Source organism: Oncorhynchus clarkii, chromosome 21, assembly GCF_045791955.1.
Source record: "Oncorhynchus clarkii lewisi isolate Uvic-CL-2024 chromosome 21, UVic_Ocla_1.0, whole genome shotgun sequence".
In the NCBI taxonomy this organism is placed as follows: domain Eukaryota; kingdom Metazoa; phylum Chordata; class Actinopteri; order Salmoniformes; family Salmonidae; genus Oncorhynchus; species Oncorhynchus clarkii.
In genome coordinates, this window is record NC_092167.1 from 36,085,456 (window position 1) to 36,110,288 (window position 24,833).

General features: G+C 42.9%; 1 protein-coding gene across 1 annotated transcript in view; it reads right to left on the reverse strand.

The window, feature by feature from the left end:
* Positions 1-24,833, reverse strand: part of LOC139378978 (phospholipid-transporting ATPase ABCA1-like) — a 269,741-nt gene that overhangs the window by 154,910 nt on the left and 89,998 nt on the right. Inside the window, exons 16-21 of the mRNA XM_071121640.1 lie at positions 17,450-17,651; positions 16,649-16,765; positions 14,724-14,895; positions 9,007-9,138; positions 4,324-4,463; positions 2,812-2,949 (exon numbers count right to left, since the gene is read on the reverse strand). Coding sequence (XP_070977741.1) covers positions 2,812-2,949; positions 4,324-4,463; positions 9,007-9,138; positions 14,724-14,895; positions 16,649-16,765; positions 17,450-17,651 — 901 coding nt within the window. The remainder of the gene's footprint in view (positions 1-2,811; positions 2,950-4,323; positions 4,464-9,006; positions 9,139-14,723; positions 14,896-16,648; positions 16,766-17,449; positions 17,652-24,833) is intronic.

Here is a 24,833-nt window from a genome sequence, read left to right on the forward strand (position 1 = left end):
GTAAACTGTTTAATGGTTTTATCCTGTCAGAAAGACAAACAACAAAAGTATAACAACAGAACCAATAGCAGTTCAAACAACCCGAAACATGGACATTCTCTGCACACTTAGTCTAGAAACAGCAAAACAATTAGCGAAGGAAATAAAAAATGCAATATATCACCTTGGTTTTGGTTTCAAACAAATACACTCTCAATGCAATTTGTTCCAGTGATCAACTTTAGCACCATTATCAACATTGTGGTGCCAATAAGACCTGATACAGTATGACTCACTTAACTATTATGGATGTGAATGTTCTCATTAAACGAGAGTTATCTCAAGCTCTGAATCGGACTTGATTAGAAAGAACACTGCTAATGACATAGCGAGGACGAAATGCCACTCGATGCACATTAAACACTTTGACATCTGTAGGAAATGTGTTATTATAATGTCCATATCTTGCCTTTCAGTCATTGTCTAGCCTTGGCAAACAGCAAAATTGCAGGCTACAATGTGACAAGCAGTTGAATGTCAACAATTAATGAGTGTGTTAACTGTGTTATCGAATTGGATGCGTCTCAGATGCCTTATTGTCGCTGTCATCTAGTCATCACTATTGGTCTAGATGACAATACCGTAGACTGGGAAGACAGTTGCATCATTGCCGCCCAAAGGGTGAAAAAAGGGTCTTTAAAACCAAATAAATGAAGTGCTAATTGAACTAGAGTGTTCATTAAAACCATTTGAGACCCAAGCATAGATCCAAATGTTTTTTTTTTTTTATTACCCTCAGAAATACTTGTAATACGTCCCTGATCATGAAATTAATCAGTTTGTAGAACAATCTTATGGGCTTCAATGGTATGAACATGTTATGGTAAGAAAGCCACTTCTGTAATTTGAGTTATTTCAGGCACGTCTAGGAGCAACAATGGCTCAGCCATGAAGTGGTAGGCCACACAAGCTTACAGAACAGGACCGCTGAGTGCTGAAGCAGGTAGTGCGAAAAAATGTATCTGTCCTTGGTTGCAACACCCACTACCAAGTTCCAAACTGCCTCTGGAAGCAACGTCGGCACAATAACTGTTCGTTGGGATCTTCATGAAATTGGTTTCCATGGCCGAACAGCCACACACAAGCCTAAGATCACCATGCGCAATGCCAAGCGTCAGCTGGAGTGGAGTAAAGCTCGCTGCCATTGCACTCTGGAGCAGTGGAAACGCATTCTCAGGAGTGATGAATCATGCTTCACAATTTAGCAGTCCAACTGACAAATCTGGGTTTGGCGGATGCCAGGAGAACACCACCTGCCAGAATGCATAGTGCCAACTATAAAGTTTGGTGGAGGACAAATAATGGTCTGGGGCTGTTTGTCATGGTTCGGGCTAGGCCCCTTAGATCCAGTGAAGGGAAATCTTAACGCTACAGCATACAATGACTTTCTGGACCATTCTGTGCTTCCAACTTTGTGGCAACAGTTTGGAGAAAGCACTTTCCTGTTTCAGCATGACAATGCCCCGCTCACGAAGCGAGGTACATATAGAAATGGTTTGTGGAGATCAATGTGGAAAAACTTGACTGGTCTGCTTAGAGCCCTGACCCTGAGCTCTTGTGGCTGAATGGAAGAAAGTCCCTGCAGCAATGCTTTCTAGTGGAAAGCCTTCCCAGAAGAGTGGAGGCTGCTATAGCACCAGAGGAGGACCAACTCCATATTAATGCCCCTGATTTTGGAAGGAGATGTTTGACAAGCAGGTGTCCACATACTTTTGTACATGCTGTGTATGTAAATCTGAAATGAAGTAATACTTTGTCTGAAATATCAAAAGTGTATAAACTTGACCAATCGAAAACATAGATTTTTGAAAGCATCAACAATCATTTTTATTATAATATATATTTTTATGTATGGAGAACCTCTAACTTACTATTAGTAATATTTGTTTGTTCTTTCTGGCTAAACCTGGAGAGATAACTTCTTATCTTACTTTACCATAAAATGAATGGTCGTCAATGGCAATATTCTGAACTCGTAAACCACTTCTTTTTTTTTGTACTATATTTAATGTAGTTATTTTGATGGGTAGAGGGAACATCAAAGTTAGTCTAAGTATTTGATGGCCATATTTGCAGAATTTGGAAGGGAAACAAGCTAACTTGTCTATCAATAGATGAATGTGGTGCTATGTCTCAGTTTAGCAACCCTTTAATCGCATCACTGCCTTTTTTGCAACACTTACAAAACTACCTCTATGTCAGGCTAGATGTTTTTTCTCAGTTCCTTATTGTCTACATAATCACTACATCTTACAGAATATGCCCAAAAAATATTTCAAGTTATGTACTTGCATGGATGGCTTACAGCATGCTTGTGTAGGGGACCCGTGTGGTCTCAGATGACTGGACATGTTTCTAGTGTTTCAGAGGCTACTGATGCCACAATAATCATACTGACACACAACAATACTACTAAGATATACATCTGGGTCTAAGGAGATGCACCATGTAAGATCATGTTTGACATGCTTTTACTTTTGTTTAGGATCTGTACAGGATGCAATTTAGTAAATGTTAAATTTTTTGAACTGTAAGCATCATAGGGCCCTCCTACAGCCAAATTATCAACCTTGATTTGTTTTTTGTCACTCGGGATGTTTTAGTTGTATTTAACTCTGGGTATTCCTGTAACCTTAGAAATGTGTTCAGAGATAAGACCCATAATAAATATACTTCAAGTCAACACGCCAAACAACATCATACATAGTCTATAGTCAGGAGCTCAACAGTGGTTTGGTATTGGATTTGTAATTCGACCGACAGATCCCATACCTTTTTTGTACTTCAACAGAAGTTCCCATATCCCTCTCCGGGCATACGGGTCCACCCCTGCTGTGGGTTCATCCAGGATGACGATGTTGGATCCTCCCACGAATGCGATGGCGACCGACAGTTTCCTTTGCATTCCCCCTGAGGATACAGTTTACGTTTGGTCACTTTCTACCCCTTTCAAAGGACACACTTCCTGCTCCCTTCAAAGGACACACTTCCTGCCCCCTTCAAAGGACACACTTCCTGCCCCCTTCAAAGGAAACACATCCCAATTCCAAAATGACCTCATACACCCTAGCACTTGTGTGGACCGTAAAAAATTGGATAGGTTTAGGGAAATAAGTACCAATAGGATAGGACTTCATGTGCCCTTCAGAGAACATACAGGCCCAATTCCAAATCAACCTCTGCAGGTTTTCTTTTCTTTCCTTTAAATGAGAGTCTGAAAACCAGGTGTGTCGACTTCCTAGCTAATCAATGACCTTATTGATCAATACAGGGAAGGAATGAGAACCCACAGAATGAAATTAAAACTAGAATTTACCAAAGAATAGGGCTGATCGATTTTGACATTTCAAAAGCGTATATCGCTGTTCATTCTGATCAATTTCTTCCTTTACTGTGTTTGAGTGTTCAGGATAACACTTACAGTTTATCAGCTTTTTCTTTTCATAAAGGTTAAGTTTTTGGTTGAAATCAAAACCACCAGGGCTCTTTCTCAATAAGGATGGGAAAATACTGTGTCATAGAATGGCAAGGTATGTAGCTAATGGTCCGTTTGACATTTTGTCGCAGATAGAACAACAAGTACATGAAACAGATACGTGTAACATTTCTACTTTTGATAGCTACAGTGTTATTGCCAGTGTGAATATCACACCTTCCATGTATTGCTCATACCATTATTGAGCCTTTATAACAAGCAGGTACACAAATGGTGAAGAAACCTGATTGTGCATCAGTGTAAAAACTTTACCGTAGACATCATAGACATCTCAGCAGTAGATATGAGACATTGTGCAATGCAACAGGTCTGTACATGGTTATGAGGAATCCATATGTTTTGATGTAAGACTGGTCATGTATGTGTGCATGTGTCAGATAGAGTGTGTGAACATGTTTTATTGTCTTTTGTCCGGCGTGAAATTGATATATGACAGACAGCTACATAAGATGATGACACTGGGAGCTGTTGTGAATGTGTCATGTGTTGTGGAAGTATCAGACTAGACGTACCTTGAAAGTTCTATTTCAGGGATTTTGTTCACATGCAACCCATGACTGGTGCCAATTTATCAATGATATTTATTGCTCCCCAGACAATGGATTATACACCTAACACACATTCATAGGTGCATTTCCACAGGCACACACTGGCACGTACGCACATACACTCGGTTTGACAAGTGGTGGCTGGGGTAGAGAGCTACTACAACATTTGTGCATGATTGTAATCCCTCGATACATATAGATCCCAAGGACACAAATATTTGCACGGGCACACACACACACCTGACAGGTTCTTGGCAAGTTCCTTGCGTTTGTGCGGCAGCCCTACATCCTTGATCATTTGGTCCATCTCCGTTTTCACTTCATCACGGCTTCGACCCTTTAATCTGGCATAGAAGTAGATGTGCTCCTCTACTGTAAGGCTAAGAAATACAATTAAGAAACAATTATTTGACTTATCAACAACAGAATGAATACCAAAATGCAAGTGTGTGAAATTAGGCCAAAATCAACACTAAGTACACATTTTTTGTCCAATATTTTCTGCATTTCCAGAGACAATAATAATTGAAAAAAGTTTGATTCTATATGTTGTTTCAGTGTACTTCAAGTTACATGGGATAGTCCCTCCTGAACTAGGCTTCAAATTAACTTGACTCCTCTAACAAGATATTAATTACCCAATTGTATATGGTCCTTCATGATTCAAAGATGACTTATTAGTTCCTACTAAGCACCTTCATCATCAACTCTCAATCTGTCACGTTAATACAATCCACACAACTCTGACACCACAGTTTCCACTCCAGCGAGCCGACTCCATTCGTAGCATGATGTCACAAACTCCTGTGGAATCATCTTGACTGCAACGCCGGCGGGCATATCTGTGCGTACGTTTTAGCGTCTACCTCCCGTGCGCATTAATATTGAGAGCCCCAGTTTAAATATAGACACTTCAGTTCTGTTGGGATAAATATTAATGGCCATAATTCGCTAGTACTCAGTCATAATCATGATGTAAGAGACGTGAGGCATCGGAGGTCACAGGTGATCACTCAGCAGAGGGGAAAATGGAAGAGAACCCGGTTATGAGAGGGCATATCTAACAATGGCAGCCAGTGAGTCTGGATCATGGTTAATAATGACACTATTAGAGGGAAGAAAGTGGATGGAAAGAATGAAGCTTAGTTTAATTTTTGAAAATGGAGACGATGGAGGAAGAGAATATTGCAAGGATTTGAGATGCAAGTTACTGTAGATATTGAATTTGGAATATGTCCAACATTAACTGTGGGCTCTCCCACAGGGCAAAATTTGACACATTTAATGAAAATGTTAACATGTTTATCCTGTTGAGAAGAGGTCATGTAAGCAGATTACAACCAGATGGTCTCTAAAGCCTTGTTCACACTGCAGGCCTTAATGCTCAAATCAGTTTTGTTTTTCAAATCCATTTTGGACTACCGTCTGTCCAAACAGCAAGTTACTAGTGACCAAATCAGATATGTACTGTATATTCAGACAGCAGTCATTTGCTGACATGGCTAAGCTAGTTGTCGTAGTAATGATGGGTGTGTGTGCAATGATGTAGACTGATTGGTGATGGGAATCTTGCTTCCTATCACTCAGAAGTTATGTAGCAGTTAAAGTGACAACATTGCCGGCCATGGACGTTTCCCAGTTTCATTGAATGTTCAAAATTAACTTTCAAAACAAGTCATTTTTGTCTAGCCACAGCAGTCAACTAGCTAGATAGGTAGCTGTTGATCTTTCTAGCACATTCACTAGTTTATTAGTAAACAATTAACAAACTAGGGGGGGGGTTGTCTAACCTTTTTTGTTGCTATGGGGAGTGTTGTGTTTTTTTTATTGGGAACAGAGGGGGGTGGAGAATTTTTTCCATGTTTACATTCACCTTTTTGAAGGTTTTACTATATAATTTCAAAATTTCCTCACCTGCTTGCATGGGTCTCCCCTATGTCAAGGTCTGCTGGTACTTCCCTTATGCACTGTGCTTTTCCACACGATAACTATACCACAGGTCAATATAGTCTACCAGTCTAACGGTCTATCCATCATTCATAGTGACAAAGGTGGTAGGTGGGTCTTTTGTCCAGATCTGCAATATCTAACTAGCATCATACCACACATAAAATCATTCAAAGTTACACCAATTTTCTATATAATCATGGAGGCCATTGCACAAGAAAGAACGGTGCAGATATGCAGCTCCAATATTGTTCTTGTTTTAGGGACAATACAATTATCCTACATAGACTAGCCTACAACACCACAATGCAATGAATAATTGCATTATTGTTTTCAAGCGAGTACAACATTCTACTCTAGGCTGTAAACTGCAGTGAAAATTTCATTTGAATAATGCCGCAAAAGCCCTGTGAATAGAATATTTAATTCCATTTGGATCTGTTGTGGGTCTACTCTCGACAGTTTATATAACCCACTGCACTGAGGCTAGGTAACACTGTCAACACCGATAAATCCACGATAATCGAGAATTTCAAAAAGCATTTCTCTACGACTGGCCATGCTTTCCTCCTGGCTACCCCAACCCCAGCCAACAGCTCTGCACCCCCTGCAGCTACTTGCCCAAGCCTCCCCAGCTTCTCCTTCACCCAAATCCAGATAGCAGATGTTCTGAAAGAGCTGCAAAACCTGGACCCGTACAAATCAGCTGGGCTAGGCAATCTGGACCCTCTCTTTCTAAGATTATCCGCTGCCATTGTTGCAACCCCTATTATCAGTCTGTTCAACCTCTCTTTTTTATCGTCCGAGATCCCTAAAGATTGGAAAGCTGCCGTGGTCATCCCCCTCTTCAAAGGGGGTGACACTCTAGACCCAATCTGTTATAGACCTATATCCATCCTGCCCTGCCTTTCTAAAGTCTTTGAAAGCCAAGTTCATAAACAGATCACTGACCATTTTAAATCCCACCGTGCCTTCTCCACTGTGCAATCCGGTTTTCGAGCTGCTCACAGGTGCACCTCAGCCACGCTCAAGGTACTAAACGATATCATAACCGCCATCGATAAAAGACAGTACTGTGCAGCCGTATTCATCGACCTGGCCAAGGCTTTCGACTCTGTCAATCACCGTATTCTTATCAGCAGACTGCCTCGCCTGGTTCACCAACTACTTCTCAGACAGAGTTCAGTGTGTCAAATCGGAGGGCCTGTTGTCCGGACCTCTGGCAGTCTCTATGGGGGTACCACAGGGTTCAATTCTCTAGGCCCACTCTTTTCTCTGTATATATCAACGATGTCGCTCTTGCTGCAGGTGATTCCCTGATCCACCTCTACGCAGACAACACCATTCTGTATACATCTGGCCCTTCTTTGGACACTGTGTTAACTAACCTCTAAACGAGCTTCAATGCCATACAACACTCCTTCCGTGGCCTCCAACTGCTCTTAAATGCTAGTAAAACCACGTAAATCTTTTTCAACCGTTCGCTGCCCGCATCCGCCCGCACCCGCCCGCCCGACTAGCATCACTACTCTGGATGGTTCTGACTTAGAACATGTGGACAACTACAAATACCTAGGTGTCTGGCTAGACTGTAAACTCTCCTTCCAGACTCATATTAAACATCTCCAATCCAAAATTAAATCTAGAATCGGCTTCCTATTTCGCAACAAAGCCTCGTTCACTCACGCCGCCAAACATACCCTCGTAAAACTGACTATCCTACCGATCCTCGACTCAGCAAACTGGATGCAGTCTATCACAGTGCAATCCGTTTTGTCACCAAAGCCCCTTATACCACCCACCACTGCGACCTGTATGCTCTTGTCGGCTGACCCTCGCTACATATTCGTCACCAGACCCACTGGCTCCAGGTCATCAAAAAGTCTATGCTAGGTAAAGCTCCGCCTTATCTCAGCTCGCTGGTCATGATAACAACACCCACCCGTAGCACGCGCTCCAGCAGGTATATCTCACAGGTCATCCCCAAAGCCAACACCTGCTTTGGCCGCCTTTCCTTCCAGTTCTCTGCTGCCAATGACTGGAACAAATTGCAAAAATTGCTGAAGATGGAGACTTATATTTCTCCCACTAACTTTAAACATCAGCTATCTTAGAAACTAAATGATCGCTGCAGCTGTACATAGCCCATCTGTAAATAACCCACCCAATCTACCTACAACATCCAGATATTGCTTTTATTTACTTTTCTGCTCTATTGCACACCAGTATTTCTACTCGCACATCACCATCTTCTCATCTATCACTCCAGTGTTAATTTGCTTGTAATTTGCTTGTAATTACTTCGCTACTATGGCCTATTTATTGCCTTACCTCCTCATGCCATTTGCACACAATGTATATAGACTTTTTTTATATTGTGTTATTGACTGTACGCTTGTTTATTCCATGTGTAACTCTGTGTTGTTGTTTGTGTCGCAATGCTTTGCTTTTTCTTGACCAGGTCGCAGTTGTAAATGAGAACTTGTTCTCAACTAGCCTACCTGGTTAAATAAAGGTTAAATAAAAAATAAAAATGTTCTAGAAAGGCACAGTAGCAGGACAGCAAACCCTCAACCTTCTGGTCAGTAGCCCTGCATGGCATCGACTGTGCCAAAGACAATATCCACTTTTATAAACAGAGGATGGCTGCAGTTATTGTTATTTGTGGTTGTAAACATTATTTTGAGTTAAGTATATGAGTATGAGGGGGGTGGTGTGATTCTTTTTTTTTACAGTAGGGGAGGGTCATGTGAAAATACTTTTTACATTGGGGAGGGGGATGCATTTTCTTTCATGACACCTTGAGTTGGACCTGACCCCACCCCCAGTACATTTAGAACTATCCCTTATACGACCAGTATACAACCTGACCGTGACATAGTGACGTCATTGCAACCAGTTTTGCCCACTGCGATATTGAGAGGTGATGGAAGAGGCGATTGAACAACATCGATTTACCTGTTGAATGCAACTTACTCATTGAACAAGACATTGTGCTGAGGGCACATTCCCAGATGCTTCCTAATGGTGTCCATGTCCGTGCGGATATCGTAACCATTTATGAGAGCGGTCCCCGAAGTTGGAGCGAACAGTCCCGTCAAGATCGACCTATAGGATAAGCGGAGAACAAGAAAATGTGCTGGGAAAGTCATTTTCACTTCCGTATCCCTGGATACCAAATTGAAACCCTTCATAAAACACATTGGGTGGAAGTAAATTAATCTACAAACAAGAATATAATTTTATGTATCTTACATAACCATATTTTCATCATTTGGATTATAAAATTCTGTAATAAGTGGTGGCAGGAACAGACGTCAATTTCCCAGTAGAAAACAACCAATCAACAACCTGTATCATGGTTGGTTAATCAATCAATAACATTCACACTGAGTATACAATTGTGAAGCTAGACATGATACATCATTGCAGCGGTAATGAAGTAGCATCTTTAAAAAGTGAATGAAATCTAAATCAGCTTGTGAAAACACTATAACCCGTCAATTCCCACTCACTTTCCACTAGCAGTTAGTCTTCTTTCAAACTCATCATGAAGTAATAGCAAGATGTGTAAACTTTCTACATCATTATTTATAGAAGAAATTGGAGTGAAATTAACTATACTGAACAAAAATAAACACAATAGGCAACAATTTCAAAGATTTTACTGAGTTATAGTTCATATAAGGAAATCAGTCAATTGAAATAAATTAGGCCATAATCTATGGCTTTCACATGCCTGGTCAGGGGTGCAGCCATGGGTGGGCCTGGGAGGGCATAGCCCCACCCACTTGGCAGCCAGGTCCAGCCAATCAGAAATGTTTTCACCCACAAAGGGGCTTTTTACAGACATGAATACTCCTCAGCAACCCCCCTCCTCCTCCTCAAAAGATCCCGCAGGTGAAGAAGTAGGAAGTGGAGGTCCTGGGCTGGCGTGGTTACATTTGATCTGCGGTTGTGAGGCCAGTTGGACATACTGCCAAATTCTCTAAAATGATGTTGGAGGCAGCTTATGGTAGAGAAATTTACATTAAATGATCTGGCAACAGCTCTGGTGGACATTCCTGCAGTCAGCATGCCAATTGCACACTCCCTCAAAATTTGAGACATCTCTGGTATTGTGTTGTGTGACAAAACTGCACATTTTAAGGTCTACTTTTATTGTCCTCAGCACAAGGTGCACCTGTGTAATGATCATGCTGTTTTAATCCGGTTCTTGATATGCCAAATCTGTCAGGTGGATGGATTATATTGGAAAATGAGAAATGCTCATTAATAGGGATGTAATCAAATTTGTGCACAAAGTTTGAGAGAAATAAAAACATGGGACCAAAATTGGGACCAAAATTGACATGTTGCGTGCAATTATTTGTTCAGTATAGAGTGCAAATGTGCAAATCAAAGTTTATTTGTCACGTGCGCCGAATACAACAGTGAAATGCTTACTTACAGGCTCTAACCAATAGTGTGAAAGAAAAATGTGTGTGTGTATGTGTGTGTAGGTAAGTAAAGAAATAAAACAACAGTAAAAAGACATTTGAAAATAACAGTAGCAAAGCTATATACAGACACCAGTTAGTCAGGCTTATTGAGGTAGTATGTACATGTGGGTATGGTTAAAGTGACTATCGATATATGATGAACAGAGAGTAGCAGTAGCGTAAAAGAGTGGTTGGCGGGTGGTGGGACACAATGCAGATAGCCCGGTTAGCCAATGTGCGGGAGCACTGGTTGGTCGGGCCAATTGAGGTAGTATGTACATGAATGTATAGTTAAAGTGACTATGCATATAAGATAAACAGAGAGAAGCAGCAGCGCAAAAGAGGGGTTGGGGGGGCACACAATGCAAATAGTCCGGGTAACCATTTGGTTACGTGTTCAGGAGCCTTTTTGTCCTAGACTTGGCACTCCGGTACCGCCTGCCATGCGGTAGTAGAGAGAATAGTCTATGACTGGAGTGGCTGGGGTCTTTGACAATTTTCAGGGCCTTCCTCTGACACCGCCTGGTGTAGAGGTCCTGGATGGCAGGCAGCTTTGCCCCAGTGATGTACTGGGCCGTACGCACTACCCTCTGAAGTGCCTTGCGGTCGGAGGCCGAGCAATTGCCGTACCAGGCAGTGATGCAACCGGTCAGGATGTTCTCGATGTTGCAGCTGTAAAACCTTTTGATAATCTCAGGACCCATGCCAAATCTTTTTAGTTTCCTGAGGGGGAAGAGGCTTTGTCGTGCCCTCTTCACGACTGTCTTGGTGTGTTTTGACCATTCTAGTTTGTTGGTGATGTGGACACCGCTCCTTTTCCTGTAGTCCACAATCATCCCCTTAGTCTTGGTTACGTTGAGAGATAGGTTGTTATTCCGGCACCACCCGGCCAGGTCTCTGACCTCCTCCCTATAGGCTGTCTCGTCGTTGTCGGTGATCAGGCCTACCACTGTTGTGTCGTCTGCAAACTTAATGATGGTGTTGGAGTCGTGCCTGGCCATGCAGTCGTGGGTGAACAGGGAGTACAGGAGGGGACAGAGAACGCACCCCTGGGGAGCTCCAGTGTTGAGGATCAGCATGGCAGATGTGTTGCTACCTACTATCACCACCTGGGGGCGGCCCATCAGGAAGTCCATGATCCAGTTGCAGAGGGAGGTGTTTAGTCCCAGGTTCCTTAGCTTAGTGATGAGCTTTGAGGGTGCTATGGTGTTGAAAACTGAGCTATAGTCAATGAACAGCATTCTCACATAGGTGTCCAGGTAGGAAAGGGCCATGTGGAGTGCAAACGAGATGCATCATCTGTGGATCTGTCTGGGCAGTATGCAAATTGGAGTGGGATAATGGTGTTGATGTGAGCCATGAACAACCTTTCGAAGCACTTCATGGCTACGGACATGAGGTCTGTAGTCATTACTCAGGTTGCCTTTGTGTTCTTCTGCACAGGGACTATGGTGTTCTGCTTTAAGCATGTTGGTATTACAGACTCAATCAGGGACATGTTGAAAATGTCAGTGAAGACACCTGCAAGTTGGTCAGCACATGCCCGGAACACACGTCCTGGTAATCCATCTGGCCCCGCAGCCTTGTGAATGTTGACCTGTTTAAAGGTCTTACTCGCGTCGTCTACGGAGAGCGTGATCACACAGTTGTCCGGAACAGCTGATGCTCTCATGCATGCCTCAGTGTCGCTTGCCTCGAAGCGAGCATAGAAGTGATTTAGCTCGTCTGGTAGACTCGTGTCACTGGGCAGCTCGCGGATGTGCTTCCCTTTGTAGTCTGTAATAGTTTGCAAGCCCTGCCATATCAGACGAGCGTCGGAGCCGGTGAAGTATGATTCAATCTTAGCCCTGTATTGACACTTTGCCTGTTTGATGGTTTGTCGCAGGGCATAGCTGGATTTCTTGTAAGCTTCCGGGTTAGAGTCCTGCACCTTGAAAGCGTCAGCTCTACCCTGTAGCACAGTGCGAATGTTGCCTGTAATCCATGGCTTCTGGTTGGGGTATGTATGTACAGTCACTGTGGGGACGACGTCCTCAATGCACTTATTGATAAAGCCAGTGACTGATGTGGTGTATTCCTCAATGTCATCGGAAGAATCCCAGAACATGTTCCAGTCTGTGATAGCAACAGTCCTGTAGTTTAGCATCTGCCTCACCTGACCATTTTTTTATAGACCGAGTCACTGGTGCTTCCTGCTTTAATTTTAGCTTGTAAGCCGGAATCAGGAGGATAGAGTTGTGGTTGGATTTACCAAATGGAGGGCGAGGGAGAGCTTTGTACGCGTCTCCGTGTGTGGAGTACAGGTGATCTAGAATTTTTTTCCCTCTGGTTGCACATTTAACATGTTGATAGAGATTTGGTGGAACTGATTTAAGTTTCCCTGCATTAAAGTCTCCGGCCACTAGGAGCGCCGCCTCTGGGTGAGTGGTTTCCTGTTTGCTTATTTCCTTATACAGCTGACTGAGTACGATCTTAGTGCCAGCATCTGTTTGTGGTGGTAAATTAACAGCCATGAAAAGTATAGCTGAGAACTCTAGGCAAGTAGTGTGGCCTGCAATTTATCACAATATACTCTACTTCAGGCGAGCAAAATCTAGAGACTTCCTTAGATTTCGTGCACCAGCTGTTGTTTACAAATATGCACTTACCCCCCTCGTCTTACCGGAGGGCGCTGTTCTATCCTGCCGGTGCAGAGTGTATCCCGTAAGCTGAATATCCATGTCGTCATTCAGCCACAATTCCATGAAACTTAGGATATTACAGTTTTTGATGTCCCGTTGGTAGGATATTCATGATCGTACCTCGTCTAGTTTATTGTCCAATGATTGCACGTTGGCGAGTAATATTGATGGTAACGGCAGCTTTCCTAGTTGCCTTCTGCGGGTCCGGACGAAGTTTCTGGCTCTTCTTCCTCTGCATCTCTTCCTTTTGCGAATAATTGGGATGTCTGCCCTGTGGGGTGTTTGGAGAATATTTTGTGAGTTCTGCTTACTGTTGTTGTTGTTGTTGAAAAAATATTTGTCTAATCCGAGGTGAGTGATCGCTGTCCTGATATCTAGAAGCTCTTTTCTGCCGTAAGATACGGTTGCAGAAAAATGATGTACAAAAAAATTTACAAATATCGCAAAAAAAAACACATAACAGCACAATTGGTTAGGAGACGGCGGCCATCTCCTCCGGCGCCATTTGGTTGAAAAGTTGGTCAAATCAACAATGCATTGAGAAATCTTTCATTTCATTTATGTGCAATAAAGTTTTATGTGGACTTTGATATCGTATTGCCACACTTAAAGTCACAAAGAGCTTTGTGGACACAACATTCAACTGGTATTTGATGGTGACTAAGCACTTGCTCGTCCTTCCCTTTACTTGTCATGCTTTGCTCCCTCGCTTCAGTTCTGGCTTTCATTCCGCTTGCTCAGCTGAGACCTGTTGTCTTCTTAAGTTCTCTCTCTCTCTCTCTCTCGCTCTCTCTCTCTCTCTCTCTCTCTCTCCCCCTCTACCCACACATTGTCTATCTATATCTTTCTCTCTTTTTCTCTCCCTCGTTCTCACTGTCCCCACCCACTCTCTCTTCATCCTCTTCATCTCCCCACCTGTTTTCTCTCTTTCCCTCTCCCTCACTCACTCTCTGGCCTTGTTGACTGTCTTCATTTTGTGCCATCTTAACCTTACCCAACCTCTTGCACTCGTTTTTAGACCAGCAATTAAATGACTCCCCCTTACACCCCGGCACTGCTGCTAACTTACTTTATTGTACTCTCAGAAGACTTGCCTCAACCTGAGCTGTGGCCATACTTCTAACACCATGAGAGTAGAGCGATGCCAAAGTTCTTTGATGAAAGGATTAATGCAGCAGAGCTAAGAGTTTAATATTGCTATTGGCTCTGTTGTAGACAGGCAGATTGCAGCACAAACCAACACACACAATCAACTTTGTGTAAGCAGTGTTATGGCCCTGAAAAGCACTATGTAATGTGGTAACCATGGAGAGCTGATAGTTTGTATGACCTCTTCTCACCCCTCCACTGTTATAGCTGATGTGTGCTGACCTTTCTGGGGCAAAATGGCTCCTGGGCCATGGCATCAACCAGGTTACACATTGGCAGTGGATGAAGTGAGTTGCCTCCATATAATGTCAAGTGTTAAATCTTTGAGCACCTGGGAAAGTACTACATCAATTCAATCAATTTGTATTATTATTTTACTTACATAGTGGTTGTTTTTCCTGCGCCATTGTGACCAAGGAAAGAGGTGATGTGATTCTCGTAGAAGTCCACACTAAGTCCATCCACAGCAAGCTTTTTTCCCGTTTTATAGATCTTCACAAGGTTCCTGATTGAGACCCCTGCCTTCATATTGGGTGGTGGCTTTTCCAAATAATCTTTAAAATAAAACACACAAAAAAAGAGATGATCCTGCTTTAGACAAATGTCACGTGTCTTTAAATGCATGTATAGATGGTAAATAATACATTGCATACATGAAATTAGATGTTTATATATATACATATATACACACACACACACACACAGTATATAAATATACTGAACAAAAATATAAATGCAAAATGCAATGATTCAAACGATTTTACTGAGCTACAGCTTGTTTAAGGAAATCAGTCAATTGAAATAAATTCATTAGGACCTATATGGATTTCACATGACTGGGCAGGACCCATTGGGAAGCCAGGCCCAGCCAATCAGAATGAGTTTTTTCCCCATAAAAGGGGCTTTATTACAGACAGAAATTCTCCTCAGTTTCAACTGCTGTCCAAGTGGCTGGTCTCAGACAATCCTGCAGGTGAAGAATCCATATGAGGTCCTAGGCTGTCATGGTTACACGTGGTCTGCGGTTGTGAGGCCGGTTGGACGTACTGCCAAATTCTCTAAAACAACGGTGGCGACGGATTATGGTAGAGAAATGAACATTCAATACTTTGGCAACAGCTCTGTTGGACATTCCTGCAGTCAGCATGACAATTGCATACTCCCATAAAATTTGAGACAACTGTATCTTTGTGTTGTGTGACAAAACTGCACATTTTAGAGTGGCCTTTAATTGTCCCAAGCACAATGTGCACCTGTGTAATGATCATAATGTTCAATCAGCTACTTGATATGCCACATCTGTCAGGTGTATGGATTATCTTGGCAAAGGATAAATGTTCACTAACAGGGATGTAAACAAATGTGTGCATGAAATTTGAGAGAGATAAGCTTTTTGTGCATATGGAACAATTTGGGGATCTTTTATTTTAGCTCATGAAACATGGGACGTAAACATAATTTCCAAATCATGGTAATTAATATGGAGTTGTTCCCCCTTTGCTGCTATACCAGCCTTCACTCTTTTGGGAAGCTTTTCCACTAGATGTTGGAACATTGCTGCGGGGACCTTCTTCCATTCAGCCTCAAGAGCATTAGTGAGGTTCGGCACTGATGTTGTGCGTTTAGGCCTGGCTCGTAATGACATGTCATTACTACCCTGCATGAATCTGGTCTTATTTTTGCCTAAAAAACACAAAATTTGGCACTATGTTCATTGTTGTTTAACTAGCTAACGTTAGCTGGCTGGCTCATTAGCTAATGTTAGTTGAGTCTCTACTTTTATCCAATGTAAAAAATGTTGTTGCTGCTTAAGACCAAATCCAGGTGTTGAGTCACATTTAGCCTATTCCGGAACGCATACTGGTATTTGAATATAGCATGAGAAAAGGGAATCCGGACACAATGTGGATATGGTGGGCACGTTCAAATTTCAGTGTAAACGCATGATGACTCCGGAATTCCACTCCATGATCAGAATACGAAACGGCCTAGACACGGCCAATAAAACTACATTGCACCTCCCTCGACCAAATGTTAATTAGCAGTCATTTACTAACGAGGCTTTGACTTTCCGAGCTCAACCTTGTTTTTCCCCCAGCATTATCTGTCTATTATTATCTAACACAAAATCAAGGTGCCAACAATCAGGAGTCTAAAGTTATAATGAACTAGGCTTATTGAGGTTGCATTCAGTCTGTGATGGGAATGACCTGTGTTAAACCAGACAAATAAATAACTGTTGCGTAATGCCTGAGTGTGGGTGTGTTTGTGCACAGGTGTTTGTGTGAATACCACTGGCTACTATACCATTGTATTCCATGGGATCCTTGAACTGACTAGGGTCAGCGTTGGGCACCGCAGACATCCCGCACCAATAGGAGGCCATGAAAGGGAAGGACCACGGCTTGGCTATTCCATATTGGCCTGTTATCAAGAGTGGAGGAACATCATTCACATTTTATTAACAGCTTGAGGGATGACACTTTGCAGTGCATGTTTCCATCCAGCTAGACTGGCACAAATCCCCCTCTTATTTTAATTAGAGAAGATGAGATGAATATATTATGGCAGTCTGCTGGGATATTCGATTTGTTTTCTGGTTATTGACCAACAACAACACATACACGAAGAGTGTATCAATTCTGTGTACTCTGTGGATTCCGTAATTACAATATAACGTACATTTGGTCTATAAAACAGTTTAACCCCCAACGTCAGAGTACTATAGCATCACACGGGTGGAATGTGTTCCATTTATGTACATTATGTTCATGTCAGTGGGACATACGTTACTTATCGACTGCACTTTATCCACTAACTGATGTCATTATGAACAGCACTCGCAGAGCATGGTGTCCATATTAGGACATTCACACCTTAATGGAAGTTGTGTCACAGTCACTTGGAGTTGGAGAGTCCTAATAGGGACACCGTACTGTGAGCATTACGTTATAGGGTGACGTGAATCCTGGGAGACGCGGATACAGGGTCAGTTTTTCCCCACAGACGGTTACGATTGGGGGAGGGGAAGCCGATCCTAGATCTGTACCTAGGGGAAACTTCACTCCGGAGTGTGCATTATTGATGGCTTTCTCATGAATGAGTTACCTGGGAAGACGTTCTCGATGTACCACGTGAGCAGCCAGTAGATGAGGGCGTCGATGAGCATCATGATGATGGACACGATGAAACTGTACCGATCTCCCTCAGGATTTTGGGCAATGTTACTCCACTGGATACCGATGCCCTGCTCCTCATACTTGGCGAAGTTCTCACAGCCATACCCGAAGGCCACACACGACAGCAAACTCTGGAAATGGATGCAGTTTAGATCTGATTGGTTATTATCCAAGAGTGGATGTCGGGCTTCATGTCAGATCATCATTATCACCTTCAACATTCGTGAGGCAGAGCATGTCAGGAACCTCAAGGCAAAAAAAAGGACTTGTACCAGATATGCAACACTGTCATTGAATTATACACAACATTTAGGAGCACGTGCTCTTTTAGACTGACCAGGTGAATCCAGGTGAAAGCTAACATCCCTTATTGAGGTAATTTGTTAAATCCACTTCAAATCAGTGTAGATGAAGGGGAGGAGACAGGTTAAAGAATGGTGTTTAAGCATTGAGACATGGATTGTATATGTGTGCCATTCAGAGGGTGAATGGCCAAGACAAAATATTTAAGTGCCTTTGAACGTGGTATGGTAGTAGGTGCCAGGCACACTGGTCTGAGTGTGAAGAACTGCAACGCTGCTGGGTTTTTCACGCTCAACCGTTTCCTGTGTGCATCAAGAATGGTCCGCCACCCAAAGGACATCCAGCCAACTTGACACAACAGTCATTTTGGAAGCATTGATGTCAACATGGACCAGCATCCCTGTGGAACGCTTCCGACAACTTGTAGAATCCATGCCCCAACGAATTGAGGCTGTTCCTAGGGCAAAGGGGGGTGAAACTCAATATTAGGAAGGTGTTCTTAATGTTTTGTACCCTCAGTGTATCTTGTGATTTTTCAATTGAGCCTTTGACTAGGATCAGTGCCTACCCTAGCTATGGGAAACCATGGTCGTGTTCAATAGGGCTAATTGTAGAAAAACCTTTTGCAACAGTATCTGTATTCTAATTGGAAACATTCCATCCTATTTTAAAATGCTTCAAAACCATCTTTGATACAGTAGGATATTGCTAGGGAAATGACAAATGGTGCTTTGCCCATGACACATCCTCTGGTACAGCTGATCACTCTCTTCTGCCATATTGCCTGCCAGCTGTTTGGGCATGCTTCATTTACCCCAAGTGTTTAAGCCCAGGCAGATGCCACAAACACTTAATAAAGCCTTGTAGACCAACACATGATGTACAACAGCACCAAAAAAAACATTGTAAATGTTGGCCCTCTTCTGTCGCATCGAACACCCGCCAACTGCCAATGTCTGTAATTGAATGACATTCTGAATGAGTGACAATAGGGGAAGTTATGACCCTACTGCGACACCCGAGGTCTGACCTGAACGCTGTCCGCAGTCTCTACATGCAAAGACACTGGCACACATTCAACTGTCCCCCTGAGTCCGAGCTCGGACACGTTCGACTGCCAAACAATTGGCAGCCAATCATGGTACAAAGGGTGATGCAGGGGAGCAAGTGACCCCTCCCTGACCTTTCAGTGACAGGCTGACAGAGTGACGGTGCAGCTAATCTGACTTTGAGAAGGGCAAAAGCCCCAGAAACAAACAGACCACCCGCTATGAAACACATCAACACGAAAAGGCCACACATTATTACTGTCCTTGTGATATCACACACACAGCTAATATCTCTGCATAGGCTAATATCTCTGCATAGGCGAAATCCTCAAATCACAACAGTCATTAATATGAATGCAAATTATTTGCCATTATTAAAATGCATTGTATGAATATGATATCAAAGACAATAGTGGGAGTTGTGTGTGTTTCTCTCTGTGAGTGTGTGTGTGCCTGGAAACGGTGTACTTTATTCTATGTTGGGTGATGAAAATACATCCCTCTAATAAATAAACTACAGGGATGGACTGGAAGTCAACACGGTCAGAGGAACATTGTTCATGCAAATGAGAGGAGTAGCCCATCCGTCTCAACAGGGGGAGTGGAGGAATGAAATCTCAATGCCAAGGGCAAAACTGCACAAAGTTACTTTGTGCACGGAATACATTAAAAGTCGTGTTTTTTCCTCCCCTCTACATACACAAGATATGACACACACCTAGGAAGAAATAAGGGAGATGCCACAAGGATAATTGGCAACTTTTCCACACAAACACAGGAAGTTGAAAAGGTTTGGCATGGGCCCTCAAATACAGCTGCAACATTGAGAGCATCTTGACTGGCAGCATCACCCAGTATCATCAGCCCAGTACATCACTGGTGCCTGCCATCCAGGACCTCTTTATCAGGCGGTGTGAAAGGAAGGGCCGGAAAATTATTAGACTACAGCCACCCAAGCCATAGACTGTTCTTTATGCTTCCGCACGGCTATCGGTATTGGTGCATCAAGTCTGACACCAACAGGCTCCTGAACAGCTTCTATCCCCAAGCCATAAGACAGCTAAATAGCCAACAGAATGGCTACATTAACTATCTGAGGTGACCTTTGTGTTATACTGTTCCACGTTCTCTACGCACACTCACAGGACTCTACACACTCACGCACACTGACACTCCAACACACACATAACATGCACACACATTTATAGTCACTCTACACACACACACACACACACACATACAATCATAATTTACACTGCTGCTACTCTGTTTATCGTATATCCTGATGCTTAGTCACATTACCTCTATACATGCCTACCTCCATCACTCCAGTATGACTGCACATTGTAAATACTGCACTGGAACTGACCCTGTAAAAAGCTTCTTACTTTCTTGTTTTTTCTTGTTTTTGTTCTCCCTTATGTTATTTTTAGTGCTACTGTACATTTATATTGATTACTGCATTGCTGGGTTGGAGCTTGCAAGAAAGGCATTTCACTGTAATTGTGCACAAAACATTAAAACTTGAAAGTGAACATAATAAAAAACCCTGAAAACACTTTTCAGAGAGAAGATCAGTGTCGTTGAGTTGGCATTACTTGTTTGAATGGGTTTAAAGGAAATAGAGTATACTGGCGTGAAAAGATAAACACAGAACATTGTCAGGTGCCAGAGTAGGCTATTTTTTGAGGCCGCGGCTAAATATTTCAATTTTCAGAAACAAGGAATCACGGTTCTACTTTAAAGTCTCGAAAGATGTGTCTCCGCGGCAATGAAGATTACGAACGGCTGTGTCTTTGTCTCTGCAGAACAGACAGCTCCATGACAAATGATCCTACACAGAGCAGAAAGGTCACTCAGAAAGGCTACAATAAAAGTTGAGCATGTATATGCTATTTATCTTTTCATTACAAAACTTCCCCATGGGTTTATTCGGTCTCAGTTATCCTCTTTCTCAAGTATGTGCATTATAAAGACTTGAGTTACACAGTATGAGTGAGTTCTTGTAGGGGTGACTGGGGTTTGTTGTAACAGTGCTTATTACCAGTGGTGTGGACATGAGTCACATGTCTTGGACTTGAGTCTAACTCCAGACTTGAGATTGGACTTGATATCAGTCACCGGCTTCATCAATCAAGTGCATCGATGGTGTAGTCCCCACAGTGACCGTATGTACATATCCTAACCAGAAGTCATGGATTACAGGCAACATCCACACTGAGCTAAAAGGAAGAGCTGCCACTTTCATGGAGCAGGAGCATGTGGCAGGGCTTGCAAACTATTACGGGCTACAAAGGGAAGCTCAACCGCAGGCTGCCCAGTGACACAAGCCTACCAGACGAGCTAAATGACTTCTATAAGCGCTTCGAGGAAAGCAACACTGAAGCATGCATGAGAGCACCAGCTGTTCCAGACGATTGTCTGATCATGCTCGCCATAGCCGATGTGAGCAAGACCTTTAAACAAGTCAACATTCACAAAGCCGCAGGGCCAGACAGATAACCAGGATGTGTACTCAAAGCATGCGTGGACCAACTGGCAAGTGTCTTCAATTACATTTTTAACCTCTCCCTGACCGAGTCTGTAATAACCACGTTTCAAACATACCACCATAGTCCTTGTGCCCAGGAAAGCGAAGGTAACCTCCCTAAATGATTACTGCCCCATAGCACTCATCGGTAGCCATGAAGTGCTTTGAAAGGCTGGTCATGGCTCACATCAATAGAATCCTCCGGGATACCCTAGACCCACTCCAATTCGCATACTGCCCCACCAGATCCACAGATGACGCAATCTCAATCACACTCCACACGGCCCTTTCCCTCCTGAACAAAAGGAACATCTATGTGAAAATGCTGTTTATTGACAACAGCTCAGCATTCAACACCATAGTGCCCACAAAGCTCATCACAAAGCTAAGGACCCTGGGACTGGGCATATCCCTCTGCAACTGAATCCTGGACTTCCTGATGGGCCACCCCCAGGTGGTAAGGGTAGGCAAGAACACATCTGCCACACTGATCCTCAACACTGGGGCCCCTCATGGGTGCGTGCTTAGTCCCCTCCTGTACTCCCTGTTCACCCACGACTGCGTGGCCAAGCATGACTCCAACACCATCATTAAGTTGGCTGACGACAGTGGTAGGCCTGATCACCGACAATGATGAGACAGTCTATAGGGAGGAGGTCAGAGACCTGGCAGTGTGGTGCCAGGACAACAACCTCTCGCTCAATGTGAGCAAGACAAAGGAGCTTGTGGACTATAGGAAAAGGAGGGCCGAACAGGCCTCCATTAACATTGTAGGGGCTGAAGTGGAGCGAGTGGTATGGTATGGCAACTGCTCGGCATCTGTCCATAAAGGCGCTAAATGTGTACACCCAATACATCACTGGGGACAAGCTTCCTGACATCCAGGACCTATATACTAGGCGGTATTAGAGGAAGGCCCAAAAAATTGTCAAAGACTCCAGTCACCCAAGTCATAGATTGTTCTCTCTCCTACCTCACAGCAATCGGTACCGGAGTGCCAAATCTAGGACCAAAAGGCTCCTTAACAGCTTCTACCCCCAAGCCATATGATTGCTGAACATTTAATCAAATGGCCTCTCAAACTATTTACATTGACCGCCATCCTGCTTTGTTTTTACACTGCTGCTACTCGCTGTTTATTATCTATGCATAGTCACTTTACCAATTATCTCGACTAACCTGTACCCCCGCACATTGACTTGGTACTGGTGTCCCCTGTACATAGCCTCATTCTTATTATGTAATTTTCCTGTGTTACTTTTTTGATATATAATTTTTTAAACTTTAGTTTATTCAGTAAATATTTATTTTACTGCATTCTTGAACTGTTGGTTAAGGGCTTGTAAGTAAGCATTTCACTGTAAGGTCTACACGCTTTGTATTCAATGCATGTGACAAATACAATTTGATTTGATTTGTAGGCTATATGTACGAAAGAAAAACCACTAAATTGGTGTCCCTGTCGCAGCCGGCTATGACACGTGACGCCTCAAGCACGGCGATGCAGTGCCTTAGAACACAGCGCTACTCGGGAGGCAGTTTTAGAGATTTATAACAGTTAAATTGTTGTATTCTTGTTTCTCCTCGTTGTTAGTTAGTAAACTTAGCTAGCAGCTAACATGCTGGTTGGCCAATAATAAAATTTTGAAATGCATCCACAGTCATAATCATAACCAATGTCAACCTTCGTCAATTGTGTTACATAGCAAGCTAGTAGAAATATTTACATTTGCTGTTGTTTCACTTTTGCCAAAAAGTTACATAACAATTTAGCATGTGCCAGGCTAACTAGCTAGCCAATTCCAGTTATTTGCTAACATTTGCTGGTAAACCTAGCTTTAGGTGGCTGGTTGTAACATTACAGCTTGCTGTTTAGTAGCCATATCTACAACTAAAAAGAGAAGAGGTAGGGCCTCCCGAGTGGTGCAGTGATCTAAGGCACTGCATCGCCTTTATTTAACCAGGTAGGCTAGTTGAGAACAAATTCTCATTTACAAATGTGACTTGGCCAAGATAAAGCAAAGCAGTGCGACACAAACAACAACACAGAGTTACACATGGAATAAACAAACATACTGTCAATAATACAAATGAGAAAATCTATATACAGTGTGTGCAAATGAGGTAGGATAAGGGGGGTGAGGCAATAAATAGGCCATAGTAGCGAAATTATTACAGTATGGCAAATTAAACACTGGGGTGATAGATGTGCAGAAGATGAGTGTGCAAGTAACGATACTAGGGTGCAAAGGAGCAAAATATATATATAAATATATGTTGATGAGGTAGTTGGATGGGCTATGGATGTCCACTAGAGGCCGTATGCCACATGGGCCGGGAGGCCTATGGGGCGGCACACAATTTGCCCAGTGTCGTCTGGGTTAGGGGAGGGTTTGGCCGGCAGGGATGTTCATGTCCCATCACGCACTTGTGACTCCTGTGGCGGGCCGGGCACAGTGCACGCTGACACGGTCGCCAGGTGTACTGTGTTTCCTCCAACACATTAGTGCGGCTGGCATCTGGGTGAAGCAAGCGTTGTGTCAAGAAGCAGTGCAGCTTGGCAGGGTTATGTTTACGAGGACACACTACTGTCGACCTTCGCCTCTCCCGAGTCTGTACGGGAGTTGCAGCAATGGGACAGGACTGTAACTACCAATTGGATACCATGAAAAGGGGATAATAAATAAAAAGAGAAGAGATTTTACAATCGAGATACAATTGATCTCCGATTGTAAAACCTCTTCTATTTTTAGTCATAGATATGGCTACCTGTAATTGTTTAGCTAACTTAGCTAGCTACCTAAGTTAGCAAACAGAAAAATAATTAGATTTCCCCCTACTGTAACACTGTAGTATAATCGCCAGCAATACATAAAATGGGTCTCAGTAGATCAACTAAAGTTAGGTAGCTAGCTAGGTGGCTTGCAGGAAAAATACCGAACTTAGCTAGCCACCATATTTGTCATATGCCATCTTGGTGCTTTAGCTGAGTTTCTAGCTAAATCCAACTCTTTGTTTAGAATCCTCTTCGCTATATTCCAGTTGAATAATATATGGTTGAATGTCACCATGTAGCTAAGAAAAATGCTCCATCTTTGAATCACGCCATTCTGGTCTGGGCAGTTCTTTCAGTTTTTCCCAAAGGATTATGTTTTTAGTATCCGCCTCCCTTTCAAAAAAGTCTGCCTTGAGGGAGGAACACGGCCAGAGTTCGCACCACCCCAGAGTTGTAGTCTTTCAGAGACTGGAAAAATGTGTCAACTTCTATATTTAGCAATGAATCCACTGATAGGAACATCGCTGAAGACATCCAATGGCTCTATCAAACAAGGACAACTATATCTAAACGCACAAAAATGTATAGTGCAATGAGTATCACATCGAGCCTTTGGAAAATGCAACAAAGCAGCACTACATTTATTTTCAGATCT